We start from the raw sequence: 20,893 nt of genomic DNA on the forward strand, positions 1-20,893 counted from the left end.
AAAACATCTCCTCACTATCCGCTAGCTGCCTGTCCCCAGTACACACTGTAAAAAACATCTCCTCACTATCTGCTAGCTGTCTGTCCCCAGAACACACTGTAAAAAGCTTGTCTCGTTTTGTTTGAAAATACTTCCAACATCAACAAGAAGCAACGTCACCCAACATCACTTAGAGCACCTTTTAAAAGAAACAACAAAGGGATATTTACTGACGATTCTTGGTCCTTCCTTAAGTGCAAAACTAATTAGAAAAACTGTGGTGACGCAAAAATGTCCCTGATGAAAAGTTAAGTCAGACTTTGTAAATATCCCCCATATGGACAATTTAGTTTGAGTCTCAACCGTACTAGAGCTAAGAGGTTGTCCCATCTGGGGACAAGTTAAGTTTATGGCGGTTGGATTTAAGCAGGAGCTGGAAGATGACACCCTGCTCTACCGTTCAGCTCAATTATTTTAACTGTACGAAGGGAGTGAAAAGCGACCGTTCTGTTCGCAGGGCGACGACTCTGTACGACAGACCTGCCTCCATCTTCAGAGAGACGCCACTGAAGCTGCAGCACGAGCTCTTCATGAGACTGGCCAACGCGTATCGTCAGTTCCAGAGCAAAGAGTGAGAAATGCCACTGGAACATTTCCCGTCTGTTTGTAGGAGTGCCACCGAGGCATTTTGTCCAGGAAACATTATATACAAATATTTGGACAATTTCTCTCTTTGTGCATCTTCAGCTATGCTGGATTACCAGCTGGTGTGTTGTTACCAACAGTCTCTTTGTTCAAAGTCACAGAGGTTTATTTAAAACTCCAGTCCAAAGACAGGAACATACAGTATAAGAAACGTTTGTAAAGCTGGTGTCACTGCCATGACTCACCTGCTGTGTGTTTTTCAGGTCTGAGGAGGTGGAGGTGGAGAGGACAGTTTTCTCAGTTTGTGACCTCGCTGGGGACACTGTGACGTTGAGGACGGAGCGACCGGCGCTGCTGCTCAGCAGCACCAGCTGGACAGGTGAGAGGACGAGGAGGCTTTAAGAGTGTTATGGAAAAACTCAGGAGCACAACTCATTTCACATATGTGAAGAAGATTCTAGAGATTTTGAGGAGTTACACGGGAGCATGTAGTGACCACTCAGTTGAGGAGATTATTCAGCAGGCAGTACAACGACGTGTTGTTGTGCATTGCGTCCCAGTTCTCTGGAGTTCCTATCTTCCTGAAGGTGTATTTAAACTCATGCTGGAGGCGTTACGTGTAGCGGAACCTTTTAAGGTTTACAAATATATTGCAGGCGCAAACGTGTTAAAGCGCCCACATCATGCTCATTTTCAGGTTCATAATTGTGTGTTGAGGTTTTACCAAAATAGGTTTACATGGTTTCAAACATCGTATTTTTGTTGTACTGCACATTGCTGCAGATCCTGTTTTCACCCTGTGTGATTAGGTTCCTGTTTTAGCTACAGAGTGAGACATCTAACTTCTATACATTCTTTGTTGGGAGTTGCACATGCTCAGTAGCTCAGTAAGATCAGATCAGCTAGAAAACTCTTTCTCCAGCTTTGGTCAGTCCAAGGCAGGATTAGCTGGGAGACTTCTTCTAAACGAGGGCCACTTGTGGAATACCTGCAGAACAGGGACAGGAAGTAGTTCTTTTCGAGATTATGGTGAACTAGTGTGTGTTGGAGCATCGAGAACGAGCTAGCATGCTAGTGCAAGCATGTTACGGTTAGCCACCTCGCCTTGCTTCGTGACTTAGAAAGCTGGGCAGGCTCACCCGGAGACTGAAGGCAGAGGACATCAGAAACCTGTATCTCACTCAGAACAGCATGGACAGTTTCCAAGTTTGTACTTGTGGACACGTCTTACAGCTGTTTCTACTCCTTGAACCTGTAGAGAGACAAACATAATAATCCATAGACCGGTTTGGTTATTAGAGACGGGCCCCTGACCTGTGACCTATGAATGACCTGATGATGTCTAAGCCTTTTTTTTTAGCATTATTATACCATACCATAACATGGTGTTTCTAGAAATTCCACCACAAAGAGAACTTACTGAACCATCACGCATCTCGTCTATCATTTAGATGAGCTGCAAATCGACGTGATGTCGTGATGAAAACGTTCAGTTTGGTATTTATTTTTCCATATAACATTTTTTTGTTCTGTTTAGTTTTTCTCCTGTAGATAAGAGAATGATCCCACTGATTCACTCAGGCGTGGTTTATTTTTAGAAACTGGCTGCACACTACCACCAGCAGGGTTGGCTATTTTCTTTGAACTCCATGCACATTAGGGTGGCATTTTGCAGAAAAACTGACAATGAAGTATGATGTGACCAAAATATTATAAGTGAAATCTGTTATCACATCAAATGTGTGTTTTCTTGCAATTTTCCAATATGTCGTGCTGCAGGTTTTGCATGAGGGGACATCCAGTTGTAATAATAACATATCTTTTTTTCCTCCTTTTAAAGAAAGACTGTGTTTACAGTACAAGTTCAAAATCATGCCAGAAAAGGAAGTTAACCGAGATATGGGAGGGAACACTCTTCCCATATACCATATCGTTTTGTTATCTGATAAAAGATACTGTCAGAAAGTTTTGGGATAACAAAGGTTTTACTTATTTTCAAAAATCAAATAAGGACAGGCAGAGGAGGGCCGCACCTAAAAACTCCAAGACAGTTGCATACACTTCTGGATAGTTTTTAGTCTGGTATTTATGTATTCATATAAAATAAGGTTATTTATAACTGTAGATGAGGGAATGAAACACTTCTCACAGGTGTGGATTCATTTTTAGGATCTGGCTGCTCACTGTTCCTAGCAGGGATTGGTTCTGTTTTTAAACAAAAAACTAACTATGAAAAAGTGATGCTGTGGTCGGGTGTCGCAGTGTTTATTAGAACACAAGAAGGTTTGGTTATGCGCTGTGTGAATAAATCACGTCACTGTTTTTTTTCTGATTTGATGAATTCAAAATGAAAATAGTTCAATGTGAATGTGTCCCTGTCTGTGTGTCTCTACTCTCCCCAGAGGATGAAGACTTCTCCGTCCTGCTGACGGCTCTTGAAGGTACGAGAGGGTGGAAGGAGTACTCTCATATTTTACTGGAGTAAAAGTAACAATACCACATTGCAGAAGTAGAAAACCAGCATTCAGAATATTACTTCTGTGATAGTATTAGCATCAAAATATACTTAGGGTAACAAGCAAAAGTATTAAGTCATTTAGCGGAATGCATCCATTTCAGAATGATATACTGTATATTATGTTAATGGTTTACTTGATTTGGATTAATGACACATTAATGTGTATAATCATTTTAATGTTGTTGCTGGTAAAGCTGGAGCTCATTTTAATAACATTATATACTGCTGGGTAGCGTAACCTAAACCAATACATCCTTTTGTATTAGTTTTATACATTTTGAGGGAATAATCTGAATCTAGAAAGTAAGTTTATGAATGAATGTAGTGGAGTAAAAAGCACCATTTCCTTCTGAGATGTATGTAGCAGAATTATGAAGTAGCATCAAATGGAATTACTCAAGTACCTCAACATTTTTACTTCAGGAAATGTACTTAGTTACTTTCCATACGTGACTTGTCTCCTGTTTGTTCTCAACAGAGTACGAAGGTTTCATTGCAGGAGGAGCTTCCTTACCATCTGTAGTCTGTGTGATCACAGGTAACCCTCTGCTGCCTCACTGGTTCACAGCTCACAGCTCATTTTAATAGTTTTAATGTGTGTGTGTGTGTGTGTGTGTGTGTGTGTGTGTGTGTGTGTGTGTGTGTGTGTGTGTGTGTGTGTGTGTGTGTGTGTGTGTGTGTGTGTGTGTGTGTGTGTGTGTGTGTGTGTGTGTGTGTGTGTGTGTGTGTGTGTGTGTGTGTGTGTGTGTGTGTGTGTGTGTGTGTGTGTGTGTGTGTGTGTGCAGGTAAAGGTCCCCAGAAGGAACACTACAGGAAGTTGATTGACTCCCTGCATTTGGAGCATGTGAAGATCTGCACTCCCTGGCTGGAGGCAGAGGACTATCCGGTCTTGTTAGGTATGATTGAACCATTAGGGACTGTACTTACAGTGTGTGTTGTTTTTGACGCCTCTCAGACCTGTATCTCTCGACACGTCATGCTCATCTCACAGCAATCTGACACGACCAAAGTCTGAGCTGTCTGTTCGAACATTGGGAAGTGCAACGTTCCAACTGGAGCGGGCATTATTGTGAATTTACCCGCTCAATAATTTGTGTATGTGCCCTTTGATAAGCTAAAAAGAAGAAAAACTTAAAGCTGAAAATATTCAAATGTTTCCACTGGAAAGGGCACAGTTGAACATGTTATCATATGGTAGCATGTGTTGGTGTGTTCAGGTTCAGCAGACCTGGGCGTTTGTCTCCACAAGTCCTCCAGCGGTCTGGATCTCCCCATGAAGGTGGTGGACATGTTCGGCTGCTGCCTGCCCGTCTGTGCCATCCACTTCAACTGGTGAGCTCATCCACATTTTAGATTTGACATACACACACACAGAGCACGATGATTACTGTGGACTGGAAAAGACGCTTACCTAGCTTTAGACTTTAAGCCTTTGTTTTAATTGAGTCCAAACAAATGAGTCCATTTGTTGTACTGAGCTCATTGACATTCATATTTCTGTAGTTTTACACCAGCTTTAACCTGTAACATTGTTACTGAATACTGAAATGGGTTTCAAAGCTAAACGGGGCAGTTTTTTCTTTTCCCCAGTTTACATGAGCTGGTGAAGCACGAGGAGAACGGACTGATCTTCAGAAACTCCCAGGAGCTCGCAGAGCAGCTCAAGGTAAAGGGAATACCTGCAAAACCCCAAAATACACACCCATGACCATGGACTGCTGGATCATGTTAAGGAATGACAAAGAGCATTCAGTATGTGTTAACTCAGAAGATTCCGCGCTTGACTTCTGGCTAGGATTTCATTTAATTCAGGGTTTTCAACACAGGTATACAATAGAGATATAAACTGGGCCCAAGCTACTTACTACTAAGTGCTACTTAGTAGCACTTACTTTTTTTTCTTTCACTGCTGGAGCTTTATTTAAATGATGTTGATTTGTCTTTGTGTGTTTTCAGTCTCTCCTGTCAGAGTTTCCCGGTTCAGGCGGCAGACTGGGAGTGTTCAGGAGGAACCTCCGCTCCAGCAGAGGGCAGCGCTGGGACGACAACTGGGACCAGAACGTCCTGCCTCTGATCTCTGCTCCCTGATGGGAAACCAGAGTAGGACTTAAAAGGAACAAAACGTGTTTTAATGGGGATGAACGGCAGAGAAGTCATGTTAGAATTTTTGAAGAAACTCTCCACATGTTAGAAAAAAAACTTCCATTCCAGCGCTTTTTTCCTCCTTCAGAGCACTTGAATGTATAAAAAGGAAACTTTGATACAATGTACATTTGTAAATAAAATCTTTATTGTGCTAGAGCTGTGTCACCTGTACAGTTTAATCATTTCTATAGCAGAGACTCTGTTGTAAGGAAACACGTGGCTGACGGGTCCTGTCATCACGAGATGGCTGATTCCGGCTTTTTCTGTCAAAAGGAAACATTCAGTCAGTTAACTGAATCCCAAACGTGTCAAATTAAAAATCAAACAGAACCAGCCTCATCCATAGAGATGGGCAGGTTTGGCTTCCTTTTAAGAGCAGAACTAAGACTTTACTCTGACAGATCTTCAGAAATCTCTTACCGAGCCGCTGCTTAAAGCCGCCGTACGTCTCCTGGTTCCTTATGGTGGAGCAGATGAAGACTTCAGGAGAAGAACACCTCAGGATCTTGGACAGCAGCTTCACCAGACTCTCTGCAACATCTGGGTCGTACACCACATCTGCACCACAGGGAAGAAACATCTGCATCATGCATGCATGACAGTGTAGACCTTCCTCCACAGCACTGAAGGAGGATCTGGCTAGTCCACACAGCATTCTGGGATGGGAGGAAAACGTGCTCCGGTTTATTGGCATTTCTTTAAACCAATCACAATCGTCCTGGGTCACAATGACTGTGCCTCTGCAAAATAGTCTGTGCATAGTGTTTTAGTCATTCAACGTGTAAAAACTCAGATTGGACAGATAGTCTGAGGTTCTCTGTGGAGTTTAATTGACAAGATTCATCTCCTGACCTGCAGCAATGACCGTGTCAGCCCCGATCCGTCCGATGTGTTCCTCTGTCGCTGTGGTCCAGTCCATCTCCTCCACACTGTGCTCACTCAGACCGTTGAGCCGCACGTTGTCTCTCAGTTTCTGCAGGACTCTGGGGTGACAGTCGCTGAAGACGTATCTGTTGGGGCTGCAGGAGCGACAGATGGTGATGCCGGTCAACCCAACACCGCTGCCCAGCTCCAGAATGGTCCTGCAGACCGGAGAAGGGACGGAGTAACGTAGAGGTGAGGGATGGAGTCATACAAATTTGAAATCTGAGTCTTAAAGAAATGGGTTCTTTTTTTTCTATTAACTATAATCATTTCATAGCTGAAGTGGTTCTGGTGGTGGTTTTAGGGGTTGGATACCTGCCAGTGAAAGCCTGCCGGTGATCCAGAGCCCACTCTGCCAGGTAGAGAGCGGCCTCCCAGGTCACCAGGCCGGTGGTCCCCTCTGAGATCAGAGCTCTGTTTTCCAGCAGGCTGACAGCATCCCCGCTGGGCTGCAGAACAAAACAACCAGATGTTAAAGTCAGGAGGGACGCCGCCATGTCTTGTCCTGTCTTGATGACATTTTGGATCCCCGGGCAGAACTGACATTTCTCTTTTAGAAAAAGCTAAGTATTGTGTTATAGCTTTAAGACAGACGGATGAAAGTCACCCTGTATGAGGAAATGCATCTCCGACTGTAAAGCAGTGAATGAGGAGTTCGGTACCAGGAAGTAGCTCTTGTAGCACTCGGCCGTGTCCTCTGCTCCCACCACTTCAGCCAGAACGTTGTACAGCTCGTCCAGAGGATCGCAGCCTGCCGCCTCCTGCTGGGGACAGGTCACACAAGGAAGCACGTCATGTTTGTGTATGGCTGGGCAATAGATCAATATAAATCCATATTGTGATATTAGACTACATATCCTCGTAGATTTTGGAAATTGTAATATGACATAAGACTTCCTGGTTTACAAGTGATTTCTATTATTTTACCCACTTAAAGTGCTCATATTATGCATTTTGGCTTTTCCCATTTCCTTTGTTGTGTTACATCTTTATTGTGCACATTATAGAGTTACGGTATACTGTATACGTATATCTATCTATATTATTATAGATAATCTGGCTAGTCCACACAGCATTCTGGGATGGGAGTAAAACGTGCTCTGGTTTATTGGCCTTGCTTTAAACCAATCACAATCGTCTTTGGCGGTGCTAAGCGCTCTACGGAGCCCCGGCGCCGCTGCAAAAAAGCCTTGAGAAGGAACTTGTTTTGTTTGTTCAAAAGTAGTTTTAGTCGTGTGACAGAAAACTCCGATTGGACAGATAGTCTAGCTAGCTGTCTGGATTTACCCTGCAGAGAACAAAAGGCCCAGAAACTAGTAATATCCTAGTTCAGCATCCAACACCATTAATTATTGTTAAATTAGCACGCCAACATGCTAAGCAAAAGTTAAAGGTCCCATGGCAGGAAAATTTCACTTTGAGGTTTTTTAACATTAATATGATTTCCCCCATTCTGCCCATAGTCCCCCAGTGGCTAGAAATGGAGATAGGTGTAAACTGAGCCCTGGGTATTCTGCTATGCCTTTGAGAAAATGAAAGCTAAGATGGGCCAATCTGGAATCCTGCCCCTTATGACCTCATAAGGGGCAGGATCACTTCTATTCCAGAGAATTTGGCCGCCCATGAGAGAGACATCATGGATTTCAAACAAACAAAGTGGCAGTTGGTCAAGGCCTCACCCGCAGACAGAAAAAAGAAGGTATCAATTAATCGGGAACTTAATTAGAAGATTGATTGATAATGAAAGTATTGATCGTTACTTGTAACCATACATAACCGAAAATTATTCATTCAATTGAGTTCTTTTAAGAAAGAACGAATTTTCTCTGGAAATCAACAACTACTTTTCAACTAAACTAATAGTCTCAGAATTCCTATAACTGGTCCCAAATGTCATTATTTCCTGCGAACTTTAAAAGACATTAAGAAATTAATCGGAAATAATGTAACCGCTGTATATGTATGTTGCTCCGAGACAGGCTGACAGACCACCCACCCGTCTGATGAGCTCAGAGAGGAACAGCTTCCTGTATCTGAAGGAGGGTGGAAACTTCCGGCACAAAGAGTGAAGACACGTCTGTCAAAAACACAAACAACACATTGTTGTTTATTTTATTAATAACTGATTAGAAGACCGTGACTGAGTGTGCAGACGGACTTACATGTTTTAGGATGTCTGAAGTCAGGTTTGATGATTTGTTGCGTTCAAGATCTTTTTCTAAAAACTGAAAAGTAGAAATTATCGGTTAGAAACTACAGTATGGGCCGCTTTGAAGCCTTTAATAAGGTGTATTTTTTTTAATGTTCGTGTTAAAATCAGTTTCAGAATTAAGAAAAACTAAATTTTACTCACTAGTTTGACCGTCTCTCAGAATTCCTTTTTTATCATCCTTTTGACTTATGTATTAAATAAAATAAACTCCCACTATTTACTATATATATTAAACACATTATCAATAAAGACAGATATTGATTTTGGTACTTATATTACATGCATTTTTATTTCTCAACTTTGAATTTTTATCCTTTATATTTATTTTGTCTAATTCCTATTGTAACACTTATTGTAATTATTTTTAATCATTCATCTTACTATTCAAATCACTCATTTTTAATTTTTGAAATGCATCTAGGGTCTCTTAGAAACTGGACTGCAGTCTAAACAGAAGAATGTTGAAGTTATTTGTTTAAAATCCAACCTTATTACCCAAACTTTGCAAAAGAGTCCGCAAATTTGTGAAATACTTATATACAGTGGCTGCATACGTTTACACCCCCCTGCTAAAGTTGATTAAAACGAGGAATAAAAAAACATCTTTTGGAAATTGATCTAAATGCTTTAGTTTAAAAAATAAATTGGGAAAATCCAACATTTTAAGGACACCAATTTTCTTTGTGAATGAATAATGTATTGTTCATAAAAAAGTGTTGTTCCTTAACATACAGGGGCATAAGTATACACACCCCTATGTTAAATTCCCATAGAGGCAGACACATTTTTATTATTAAAGGCCAAATATTTTATGGATCAGGATACTATCTGATACATTTCCCACATCATGACATACCCTTTACCACACAAAGTGATAGGCATGGTAAACTTTCATAAAGTCATCTCGCAATGCAAATCAAACCAGTTATTAAGCAAATTGAATGTCTATCTCTAGGTATGGTGGAGGTTATGTGATGATGTGGGGGGGTATTTTAATTCCAAAGACCAAGGGAACTTTATCAGGATGCACAGTATCCTGATCCATGAAATAACTGGCCTTTAAAAATAAAAATGTGCCTGCTTCAATGGGAATTTAACATAGGGGGGTGCATCCTTATGTCCCCTGTATTTTAAGGAAGAACATCATTTATTTCTGGAATGACACTCTTCTGAATGAGGTTGCAGAGTGCCATTCGCTTTGCATTGTTTGGAGACGGGCTAAAAAAACTTTGCTAGCACGTAGTCATACTCACGGTCCAGGGAAATGAAACTAGGCGACTCATGGCAAAAAAAGACACTTGGAAGTCCCGTAAAACATCCGCCTCAGTCCCTCTTCTACTGGCTGAGGCTTGCTTCTGCTCTGAATGCTCCATGTCCAACGTCCTCACATCAGGTCAATAGACAGCTTTCACTGGCGTGTTCACTGTTTACTTCCCCATTACCCACAAGGCAATGCTTTCGTTTTCGCTAGACCTGCTGGGTAGTGTAGTTTTTTTATACTACAACACACTGCATTTGAAAATAATAATAATAATAATAATTCGGGAAGTAGACTAAATGGCGTTAATGCATACAATCAAAAACAACTACAAAAAATAAATGAATAGCCTATAGTGTAAAAAAGCAGCTCTAAGCCATTTTATCTTTAGGCCTAAAGAGCCCTTGAGAGGATATTTTCTACTGTCTTTTATGGTTTTTGTTTTGATGTTTTGTCTATGTTTTTGTATTGTCCATGCAGCAAATTAGCCTTTTCCAGACACAACTTTCTCCCGAGGGAGACACTCAAAGACACAATGACCTTGACAGGATTTGAAGAGGTACACCATTTTAAAAAGGGGGAAGGGGAAGTTATGATGTGTTTTAATAATGTAATGTAATGACTGTGATTTTTAAATCCACCCCAAAACACACTGACATGCAATGTGTGGACATTAAAATAAGAGGGACATGTTCTCTTTTAATGCCAGGAAAGACAGTAACAATGTTTTTAATCATATTTTGTTTTAATACACAAAGTCACAACAACTATTTTTTTCTCCCAGTACTACCTGTCATCATGGCAAGACATTTTTTCTTAAAGGATGTAACGCTAGTAATCTGTCAAAAATATATTTAGTTATTTTTAGTCTGTTGGAGGTTTTCATCCCGCTCTTTTCTTGCTGTGTCACTGCAGAAGGAGATAAATCTCTTTACAGTTGGGCCAACTCCTCATTCACCAACAACTCTGACAGCAGCAGCACACACACACACACACACACACACACACACACACACACACACACACAGGGCATTTAGTGGTGAGTAACAAGCACATTATTGTATCACAATGTACGATGGTGACGATGCTATGTTTTACTCTTATGTTTAATTATTAGGACATGTTTGACCTTTCTATTTTTTTTATTTAAAAAATGATAATTCTTTGATATACAGTCATTCATTAGGACTGCTTTCACAGTGGTGCCAAACATAATTAGACATATTTCTTTTAATTAGAAAAAAACTAGTACGCCATATATTCACTGATGTAAAAAAAAACCTATTCTACGTATATACATTTTATATATATTGTTTTTACAGATGTAGATATGTATATGTTTTTTTACATTAGTAAAAAATATATACAATATATATAAACGTAAAAAATATATGTACACTTTTTATTTTTATTTATATATATACGTTTTAAATTATACAAGTTACGAACTGAAAAAATCCAAAACTCATTCGAGAGAGACAACAGAAAAATGTTATAATCATCGTAAATACATTTTTCATAATTGTTTTTTTCCTATTCCAACTGAAATTTCCCAATTTTAATAACTCGACAGGAGGGATATCTCGATAACCGGAACACACACGAGCGTTGTGTTTCTCACCGGAGCATTTTATGCAACGGACTATCAACAAAGAATATGGCGCCGTGGTCTACTTAGCTAGCTAAACTCTACTCGACGTTACAAATGGAAGGTGACCGCTTTTTTCAGTGTTAAATAAGGTAAATAAAGTAGTTTTTCATACATATCTCGTGTCTGTAAGGCCGTTTCATAGTTTTACCTCTCCGCTGTTTTATCACATAGCTAGCTAATTAAGTTCGATTTTGAACACTTTTAGTTAAATGTGTCTTCTTAACGACACAACCAATCGGTGTTAACTCTTCTATTCTTCACATAAATGTTCAGTAAATCCGAAGTATTTTATCGTTAACTGTCAACATCTGTTCTTCGCTAGCTAGCTAACATTACAGCTAACCTACTTTCCTGTGCTAGCTCGCTAACGGACATCACCGTCACTGCCATCCATAGCTGCCCCGGGCTTCATGTTGCCACAACAACACGCTGGAGTCACGCTAAATATTGAGTGAAGCGGCTAGAGTCAATATTTGAAGGGCATAAAAGGAGGCCAACCGTATAGTACCGCGCAGTTTCGTCCTTCCGTTCTCCAAACTCCACACAAAAATAAGGAGATGTAATACTGTGTCCACCGTCGCGATAAAATGCGACATCACTGGATCTCAAGGAATATCTTTTATGAATAATAAGAATCTGTTCTTCGATTCGGCGTACATCAGGTATTACTATGTGTTTGCATTGCCCATTATCAGCAACCTTTCCTCCAATGTTCCAAGGGCACATTCTGTTTGTTAATCTGATATCGGTTTAAAAAACTAACTGAGAAAACATTGGAGAACCCTTTTGCAGTTATGTAAGAACATAATGTAATCTGTAAACTGCTGCCCTTGTTAAAGAAATATGCAACTCATCTCCGCTGGTACTGTGTCTATAATGGAGTGCAATGGAAATTCCGAAGCGACCCAAAACCTTTGACCAGTAGTGTATACAGTATATATTGGCCTACTTATACTATTGCTGTATTTCACATCTGGAAAAAATTGCTTGACAGTAGCAGAAATGCAACATAATGTAGTTGTTAAAGGTTGAGGGGATTTTGCATTGATCAAATGTACTGGACCCCATCACGCCATTGCTCTTTTCCTGGAGGATCAGCTTAACATCGGCTTGTTGCTATAGCAAACAATTCAACTTTTCTCAAGTTATATGAAACTACGTATCTGTGAGGAGTTTTTAAAGATTAATATCTTTTAGTATGAACCCATCTGTTGAGAGCCTCTGGCAGGGTTGGGAAATCAGAAGGGATTGAGAGATTGCTGCAGATGTGCAAGTAACCTGACCTGGTTGTTTTTCCCCCCTTTCTTTGTCAGATCAGCCGAGCTGCTTGAGGCTGAACACTGAGCTGTAGTGAAGTCATGGTGCTGAAGATCTTCTTCCCGCAGTGCTGTAACCAGGCAGACAGCGGCCTCCTGGTCGGCCGCTGGATCTCCGGCCAGGACTCTGCCGTGGTGTTGGCGGTGATCCACTACCCTTTCATCCCTGGACATGTCAAACAGTACATCCAGCAGGTCAGTGCAGAACAGACGTCTGTGTCTGCTCAGGTCTGTATTAGGGATACATTAAGCCCCAGTTTGTGCCTCTCATGTATTGTTGTGACATTTGAGTCACAAAGACAGGCATCGGATTTCCTGGAAGATAAAATACCTGATGTTATAAAAACAGAAAGTCTTACATAACTCGCTGCTTTTTTGAAAGTATTTTCAAGCTCTTTATGAACTCTTTTAACGATCTGGATGAAGGAAAAAAAAAAATCTTCTGTACAATAAAAACCGATTTGTTTTGTACCCTTTTCCCAAGTTACTCCTCTTTTTCCTAATCCAAACAAAGATGATATTTGTACAAGATGAACCATAGCTGCTTCATAAAGGTACCAAATTTAAGTCTTTACGAGTCTCTCCTCCTCCTTCACCACACTCCTCCATCTATTTGACCCAGATGCAGGCCAAGAGTGGGGTGGAGCTGTCCGTGCTGGGCTCGTGGAGTTTACCCAAAGATGGTCAGGAAGGCATGGAGAGCTTCCTCAGAGACCTCAGCACCATCTTCCCCCAGGAACGCTGGCTCCAGGTCAACCGTGAGGTGGGCAAGACAGGCTTCACCTGCCAGGTCCTCCAGCGGGATCAGAGTAAGACCCTCAGACTGATATTCACTGGAATTACACAGTAACACTGGAGCACTCTGATGGCTTAGTTTAGCACTGACAAATTCTCATGTCTAGTTCCCAACTTGACAGGATTATTATCCAATAGAGCACTACTGAGTACCGGATTTGCAGTAAACTTCCAGATTTTGAAATATTAACCGTTGTTTAATTGTTTGGTCCATTTCATTTAGAGTTACTCGGGTTAGTGTCTGTGTCAAATACTTAAAGCTTTAATGCGTGACTTTTTGGTCAGGAGTTGATAATGAATTTAACTTGTCATGGCCAGATGGAAGAGTAGTTCATCAAGAGACTAAAAAGAAGAATGAGAAGGTTGACAAAGGTGCTGCAGAGGCTGGAGGTGATGAAGAAGAGCAGCGGGAGGAGGAGGAGGAGGAGGAGAAGGTGATCTTCGTCCACTACGAGCAGAGGAAGGTGATGCTGTCACAGCTTCACCCCATCGAGAACGGAGTTCCCGACCCCGAAACCGCTCCACCGTCTGAGCTGAGACAGGTACCGGACACAAAGAGTGCTGGCTCTCATTTTAGTTCCTGTTTTTACCATGGACGTAACATGAATGGAAGTTAGACAATGGCGTGGCTGATTGGCTGAGGTGTCTTTGAGCTCTCTTTACAGGAAGCAACTTTCAGAATAAAAGACTAAAAATACAGCATAAATTAAATCTGCCAAAAGTTTGGCATCTTGTTTTTGATAAATCAAATGTGTCAAACTCAAGGCCCGTGGGTCAAATCCGCCCCCTTGCAGATTATGATCCGGCCCAATATCAATTTAGGTTCCCAATACATTTTGGCCCACCTAGTTTTTGTTGCTTTTTCTGACGTTGTTGTCAATTTTTTTAAACGTTTTGGGTTCTTTTTTCTATGATGGCTGAGAAACGTTTTCCTGACTTCTTTAGGACTTTATTTTGACCAAATTGTAAGTTTGAAGGCTATGTGACATATGCAAAAATACAGTCAAAGATATTTCACTTTTTTAATTAAATACAAGCATATCAATAAACTAAAGATGTCTGGCCCTTGATGTTATTCTTATTTTCCAGTGTGGCCCTTAGTTAAGTTGAGTTTGACACTCCTGATGTAAAGGATCACAAATATGACATGTTGTTGAGTAAAGTGCATGTGTGAAGAGGCTCCGGTTACAGGTGTATGTAGCCATGTGTAGCCCTAAAGGCTGATTTATGCTTCTTCGTTAAATCAACAACGCCCTGGGTACATAAGTAGGAACATGGAGATGGCTAACCCTACACCATAACCTCACGTGTACCACTTCAAAAATGTAACTACACATTGCAGCGAAACATGTGGCCGTTTCCTCCCTATTTCCTGGTTCTCCTCCATAAACAACACGAAATCGAGGAGAGGGTTAACTTTTCCTGCTATAAATTTCCGACCGTGGTCAGAAAGGACAGGGGAGACACTTTGTTTCTCTCTCTATGTCTCTAGAGTCGGCACTTGCTCCACAGCTAATCCCCGTCACTGTCTTACTCGCTCTACACACACTCCCCCTGCACACACATATGCCGGCTCTGCCATGCTCCTAGAGAGATCGACACACACCAACGCACAAGTTTAAACTTATTACACTTATGTAGCATGGAGCTCTGCTCTGCGTGGAGACCATAAATCATCCTTAACGTGCCCCTCCTCCCCTCTGGTCCAGATGTTCCAGACGGTGGCAAACAGCCAGCCTCTGTTCTTCCTGGACAGATACGACGACGGGCCGCTGAAGTCGACACACTGGCAGACTGAGGGTCGAGAGGCCAGCATCATCGTGGAGCTGCTCAAACAGGCCTGCGTACCGCTCTGCGTGCTCATTGGCTGGCTGCTCTCCGTATGGACCTGGATCTGCAACATCCGGTGAGAAGGGAGGAAACCTAATGGATAAGGCCAGCAATATTATTTATGCTTGTTGTTGTCAACAGAGCCTGTAATTTGAGCGACTCTGTGTATCTATACATTTGATCTAAGATATTTGTATATAAACATGGATAATTAAAAAGTCTGTGTTTCTTCTATAATCTGATACATTATTCTCTTAGAGTTGTGTTAAATCCAGAAGTATTCAGTTTTCAGGATCAGTTTTACAATAGATATATGACTGATTTGCATCATCTCAGTTCTTTGAGCGTTAGATGTTATGACGCATTAGGGCGACTTTGGGAAAGAATTATAATCACAGTTATATTGGTCAATATTGAAATAGTGATTATTTAAAACGATTACTTATTGACTTTTGAATCTTGCATTTATTGAACTTAAAAACAGCGATGAACTGTGAAATTTCCCTTTATTACTTCTCCCTTTTTTGAGTTTCCCCTCACAACGCAAGACAAAATAAGAGTATACTAGCAAAATTATTTAGTTTTTCACGATTTCTTTGTTTTTGTGATAGTTAGGAGCAAAACGGGATTGATTGCACAGCCCTTTGACGCATATCTGACTTGTTTCTTTACTCAGATCCCGATGCTGATATGCGGCACATTCCCCATCAATACTTTCATTATTATATTTCATCTTTAGGATCTTCAGCCTTTACCCGCTGCGCTTCCTGTCCAGTAAGCTGTCCACCTGTGTCCAGCTCAGCTACAGAACCGAACACATGAGGTTGCTCAGCTCACCAAAACCAGCTGCCGGACACACACAGTTCATGAGGTGATCGTTTGTAAAAGCAATCTAGAAAACCCCTGATGTTGTGGACGTGTCTGTGCGGAAAGGGACACCACACCTGCCGTTTGTAGCCTTCATGTCTTTCTGTCTGTCCTCCTGTAGGAAAGCCAACATCGTGGTGTCGCTCCTGGTGGATGTGGCTCTGGGCATGTTGCTCATCTGGTGGCTCTACAAAGACAACCACATCACCATGTTAGCCAACATGCTGGTGCCTGCAGCAGACGTAAGTGTGTTACCCAGATCAGATGACACAAAATTCCAAAAAAGAACAACAACATTTTTTTAAAATTTATGTTTCATTCTATCTTTTCTTTTTCAAACTGTTTACAAACTGAATAAATAGCAGGATATAAAGATGGTAACATAATTAAGTCATTCAACGCTCTCAAAATATAATATCAGTGGAACAAAACTGTAATTTATTATCTCAAGACATTTGCTCAGTGACATTTGACATATTTAAGTTGCGATCTTGAGATAATGGGTCCAAAACTGTTGCCACTTTTGTCTTCCATGCAAAAGATGCTATACAATTTAATGTGTCGTGTTGTGAATTGAAAACAAGGCATTTTCACGTTACTGCAAGATAAATTATAGGTTTAGGTCAAATAAACATTGACATACACATAAACATACTTCACTATTAGCCTTTTTACTACATAGTAGATAGATAAAAAATTCTTAGCACGCAGTCTACGGACAACTGACCAAACTACACCCTCAGACGTGGATAAAAACTCCTAAAAAGTCACCCGATGAGATTTCTTTGTCCCACTATTTACTTGTGTGATTCTTCCTCAGCATGTGGCTAAAGAGCTGGATGAGCTGCTGCAGTGGCTGATGGGAGCTCCTGCAGGGCTGAAGATGAACCGGGCCCTGGATCAGGTTCTGGGCCGCTTCTTCCTCTATCACATTCACCTCTGGATCAGTGAGTCGCAGCACAAAACCCGCTCAGGGCTTTAAGTTGGGCTGATATTCTCCGCTTATAAAGGGTCTTAAAAAGACAAAAAAATCTTTTTGATTTTATATTTTAGGCCCTAGAAAGTCTTACATCCGCTGATTATTGGGTTCTAGTTAGTTCTAAATCATTTTTAACAGGTCTTAATTTTCCTTCGTCAGTGTAACGCTACCTCTAATGCTCATTGAAATGTTCCTGCATTGCTTTCAATTTTTTTTTTTTTTTTTTTATTCTGTGGGGTTGGAGTTCTTTCTGTCGCTAGTCCAAATCCGCTGTATTATGACTACAAATGAGACCAGCATGCAACTAAAATTGCAGCCAATCTGGACACCAGTCCTATATTGCCAATGAGGGAAATCGGGGAATTATTTCAAACAATGTTTCCGAACTCTGACATCTGACTTTTTTTTTAATGTTGTGATGTACTGCAGGTCTTAACCCTCGGGTTTTCTTCCCGTACCAACATTTAATTTTACTGGGTCAAATTTTTAAGCTAAAACCTCCTAAAGACACTTTTCCCAAAGTTCTTTGTTAATTTTTTTGGACATTTTTGGTCAAGTTTTGGAAGCTTTTTGCAACTTTTCCTGAAGTTCTATTTCACTTTTTACAATGTCTTTGTACATTTTTTTTCTGCTTTTCTTGGGAGGTTTTTATTGTTTTCGCTATAGTTTTGTCACTTTTTTCAGTGTTCTTAAATTTGCAAATTCAGTGAAAATAGTGAGCTGATCAGTTGTTAAACTTGTGAGGAGCGTTGTATGGAACCATCCTCGTTATTGTATTTTTAAATTGGTTGAAGGAAACCCAAATTTCTGATTTTAAAACTTTTTGAAAATGGGTCAAATTTGACCCCGAGGACAAAAGGAGGGTTAAATTTCCTTCATAATGGTCTTAGAAAAGGTCTTAAAAAGTCTTAAATTTGACTTGGTGAAACCTGTTATATTTGACAATTTTAATGCTCGAAACTTAGAAGACAGGAGTAAAAGGGCTACTACTGGCCCCGCCTTTGATTTCATCATCTTTCCATCCAGGCTACATCCACCTGATGTCTCCCTTCATCGAGGGGATCCTGTGGTACGGAGGCCTGTCCGCCTGCATGGGCCTGACCTTTGCCCTGTCACTGCTGTCGGACATGGTCGCCCTGCTCACCTTCCACATCTACTGCTTCTACGTCTACGGAGCCAGGTGGGTGCTCAACACAGGTTCCACTGCTAGTTTAGGTGTAGTTTTATCACTGCTACGAAACCAAGGCGCAGGTGCTATGTGGAAGATAAAAAGAGGAGCATGTTAGTCTATATTTCAAGAGAAGTTTTTGGTTGAAGAAGTGTGGATCCATGTAGATTGGACTTCTCTGAAGACCGAATCACTGCTGCTAACCCATGATCTATTCATTGATTTGAGCCATGTGATTACACAAAGTTTTTGAAAGTGTCACTTCAAATTCATTAGAGTATTTTAACAAGTATGGCTAGTTTGGATCTAGCTGGAGGCTAACAGAAGCAGTCCAGTGGTGTAAATTGAGTGTGCTTGGGAAAATGTTGCAGTCCTGGTGGGACTGTGCAACCAAAGATTTAATCGCAATTACAATTTCAGCTCCTAATGATCACAAAAAGAGAAAAAACTATTATTTTGCACTTCACGTTTTGTCAGTAAACTCTTATCTTAAACTCTTGTTTTGTGTTCTAAAAAGAAATAAAATTTTCAAACGGGAAAAGTATGAAGGGAAATTTCAGTTCTAGGTGTTTTCACTGTTGATTTGTTTAACTTTTTCACTGTTTTTTTTTTTTTTTTTAATTCAATGATTGCAACATCTTTCCAAAAGTCAATGCGTAATTGTGTTAAATAATCGTGATTCTAATATTGATCAACAATATTCCTAAACCTTTTTTTGTGTGTGATTTTCAAGCACTGCTTACACACAAATGATCCAGTTTGACATGAGGATGACAAAAGGATGATACATTTAGGGTTGAATGCTCATGAGTGGGTCGCTTCACTTGTGGTGTTTGCTTTGATTAATGAAATGTCTAAATATGAACAGCAAATTTGGTGAAACGGGCCCCTGATGAACTGGGAAGAGCTCACATCATCCGTTTTCTTTTTCAGCCTCAAGGGTTGTAAAAGAATTTCTAGCCTGACGTGGTCATATTCATATTCATATTCTAGTCAGAATATGAGCGCCTGCTCCATGTGATTGTGGGCTGTGATTATGGGGCGTGTTTCAATCAAAAACGCCTCTGGTCTAATTGGATAGACCTACTACCAATCAGAGCAACGGAACTCAACTCAGCCGTTAACAGAACTTAACACCAACGAGACCGAGACAGTGTATCGTCTCCATAGCATCCACTCTTTCCACAATGCACTTCCATCCTAACGTCTGATTTTTAGACTTGTTTGTAGCCGGATATATTATTTGTTTTGTGTAAATATGAATGTGGATGATGTTAGTGATAGGGAGATGCTTGCTACAGTTGCATTTCTAGAGATGAATCGTTGAAAACACGTTTTATTTCTGTGATCCATGGCTTTGTTCTAACGCTGCTGGGCGCTCCCTCACTTCAGTCTCTCTCCACCTTATTATGTTACCATGCTTTCGAGTTGGTTGTTGAGTCTCCGTCTAAAATGCTGCCATTTCTTACAGATGTTTATAACGTAGAAATAAAATAAAATGGGTCCGCACACGTTATCTAACATGTGGTGCTTCTACTGCTCCAAACCATCTGTTCCGTGCGAACAGAATGCTAGACATACAGCACGTACTATACTATAGTAATCTTTAGTATTAGTATCGTGACGTGCTGGAAATCGTCACATGTGGGATTTGAACGCGGGGCCTCTGCGTAGAGGTATAAAAGTATAGGTGTGCCTGCTGTACCCACTGAGCACTAAGAAATACATTAAATACCATCAGGGAATTATAAAATCATGCGTGTAATCCATCAAATGCCAATTTAACTGCTGTTTTGACTCTTGAACTTTAAGAGACGGCAAATGTTTTCAGATGATTTAATACTTACAGTATATTGTAGGTTTTTAAAGATCTTTCTAAAGCCGTCACACCACCATCCGCGATTTATGATGTGTGATGTTTTGCAGTGTTTTGCAAGTGTTTTTAGTATGCATGCTTACTTTTGTTACTGTTAACACACTACATGGGACACCACATACTCAAAAATGCTTTAGAGAAATTGTATGTTCGATTGTACTGAATTGAGACACACTGCGGGAGAGATTCCTTTTGATTTCCTGCAGGGGACGCATTTTCCCAACCTTTTTATTCCTCCAGGAGAGACATTTTGATTACAGTTCTTTTATTTACCCATACAGTAGAGTCTTGGTTTAACCTTTCTGGGTGTCGTTGGGGGGGGGTTGAGTAAAGGATTGTGGAGGTGGGGCCACAAAATGATAACTACGGTACCTTCATCTGCACCAGGAGAGTAACATCAAAGAAAGGATCATCCTCTGGGGTTTCATAGCAGACTGCTCTTAGATATTTGTTCTGGGCCCAGCTGTTAATGGGAGCTATTAATCATAATGTAAACCAGAAATGGACCTATGGTTTAGGAAATGAACCACAGAATAAACCACAGACAATGTGCATTTATGCAACAGCACAACAGTTCCATTCAAAAGCACACGCCATTGTTATTATCCCTTTAATTATAACTGGTACGGCAATACATAAATCATCCGAATCCGAGTTGCAGAACAGGATGTTTTGTTTCTTCTTGTCTGTTGCGTAACTGGGTCAGACGCTTGTAAAAAATAATTTAGAG

General features: G+C 40.6%; 4 protein-coding genes across 6 annotated transcripts in view; 3 read left to right on the plus strand and 1 right to left on the minus strand.

Annotated features, from left to right (window-relative positions):
* flr (fleer) overlaps positions 1–4,949 on the plus strand; it is a 34,304-nt gene extending 29,355 nt beyond the window's left edge. For both annotated transcript variants that reach the window (XM_034893498.1, XM_034893500.1), the window contains one exon: positions 4,938–4,949. The gene's annotated coding sequence lies outside the window, so the exon portion shown is untranslated. The remainder of the gene's footprint in view (positions 1–4,937) is intronic.
* alg1 (ALG1 chitobiosyldiphosphodolichol beta-mannosyltransferase) overlaps positions 1–5,312 on the plus strand; it is a 7,651-nt gene extending 2,339 nt beyond the window's left edge. Inside the window, exons 6-13 of the mRNA XM_034893503.1 lie at positions 497–610; positions 888–1,003; positions 3,027–3,065; positions 3,621–3,680; positions 3,928–4,038; positions 4,360–4,474; positions 4,733–4,808; positions 5,099–5,312. Of these exons, the coding sequence (XP_034749394.1) occupies positions 497–610; positions 888–1,003; positions 3,027–3,065; positions 3,621–3,680; positions 3,928–4,038; positions 4,360–4,474; positions 4,733–4,808; positions 5,099–5,230 (763 nt within the window). The 3' untranslated portion in view covers positions 5,231–5,312. The remainder of the gene's footprint in view (positions 1–496; positions 611–887; positions 1,004–3,026; positions 3,066–3,620; positions 3,681–3,927; positions 4,039–4,359; positions 4,475–4,732; positions 4,809–5,098) is intronic.
* A 98-nt stretch (positions 5,313–5,410) lies between these two features.
* eef2kmt (eukaryotic elongation factor 2 lysine methyltransferase) lies at positions 5,411–9,899 on the minus strand. Its single transcript, XM_034893505.1, has 8 exons — positions 9,677–9,899; positions 8,374–8,436; positions 8,208–8,288; positions 6,874–6,975; positions 6,527–6,660; positions 6,140–6,369; positions 5,708–5,845; positions 5,411–5,550 (listed from the first exon to the last, which is right to left on the minus strand). Exons 1-8 carry the CDS (start codon positions 9,794–9,796, stop codon positions 5,450–5,452), a joined length of 969 nt encoding a protein of 322 aa, XP_034749396.1. The 5' UTR covers positions 9,797–9,899; the 3' UTR covers positions 5,411–5,449.
* A 1,327-nt stretch (positions 9,900–11,226) lies between these two features.
* The window catches only part of pigq (phosphatidylinositol glycan anchor biosynthesis, class Q), a 20,423-nt gene continuing 10,756 nt past the window's right edge, over positions 11,227–20,893 (plus strand). Inside the window, exons 1-9 of one of the 2 annotated variants that reach the window (XM_034893501.1) lie at positions 11,227–11,421; positions 12,646–12,843; positions 13,271–13,457; positions 13,762–13,985; positions 15,153–15,349; positions 16,013–16,144; positions 16,262–16,382; positions 16,961–17,087; positions 18,146–18,299. In XM_034893501.1, the coding sequence (XP_034749392.1) occupies positions 12,691–12,843; positions 13,271–13,457; positions 13,762–13,985; positions 15,153–15,349; positions 16,013–16,144; positions 16,262–16,382; positions 16,961–17,087; positions 18,146–18,299 (1,295 nt within the window). In that variant the 5' untranslated portion in view covers positions 11,227–11,421; positions 12,646–12,690. Of the gene's footprint in view, positions 11,422–11,893; positions 11,995–12,645; positions 12,844–13,270; positions 13,458–13,761; positions 13,986–15,152; positions 15,350–16,012; positions 16,145–16,261; positions 16,383–16,960; positions 17,088–18,145; positions 18,300–20,893 lie in introns of those variants that run through there. The other variant, XM_034893502.1, reaches the window with a different exon arrangement.

This window comes from Etheostoma cragini, chromosome 15 (genome assembly GCF_013103735.1).
Source record: "Etheostoma cragini isolate CJK2018 chromosome 15, CSU_Ecrag_1.0, whole genome shotgun sequence".
Taxonomy (NCBI): domain Eukaryota; kingdom Metazoa; phylum Chordata; class Actinopteri; order Perciformes; family Percidae; genus Etheostoma; species Etheostoma cragini.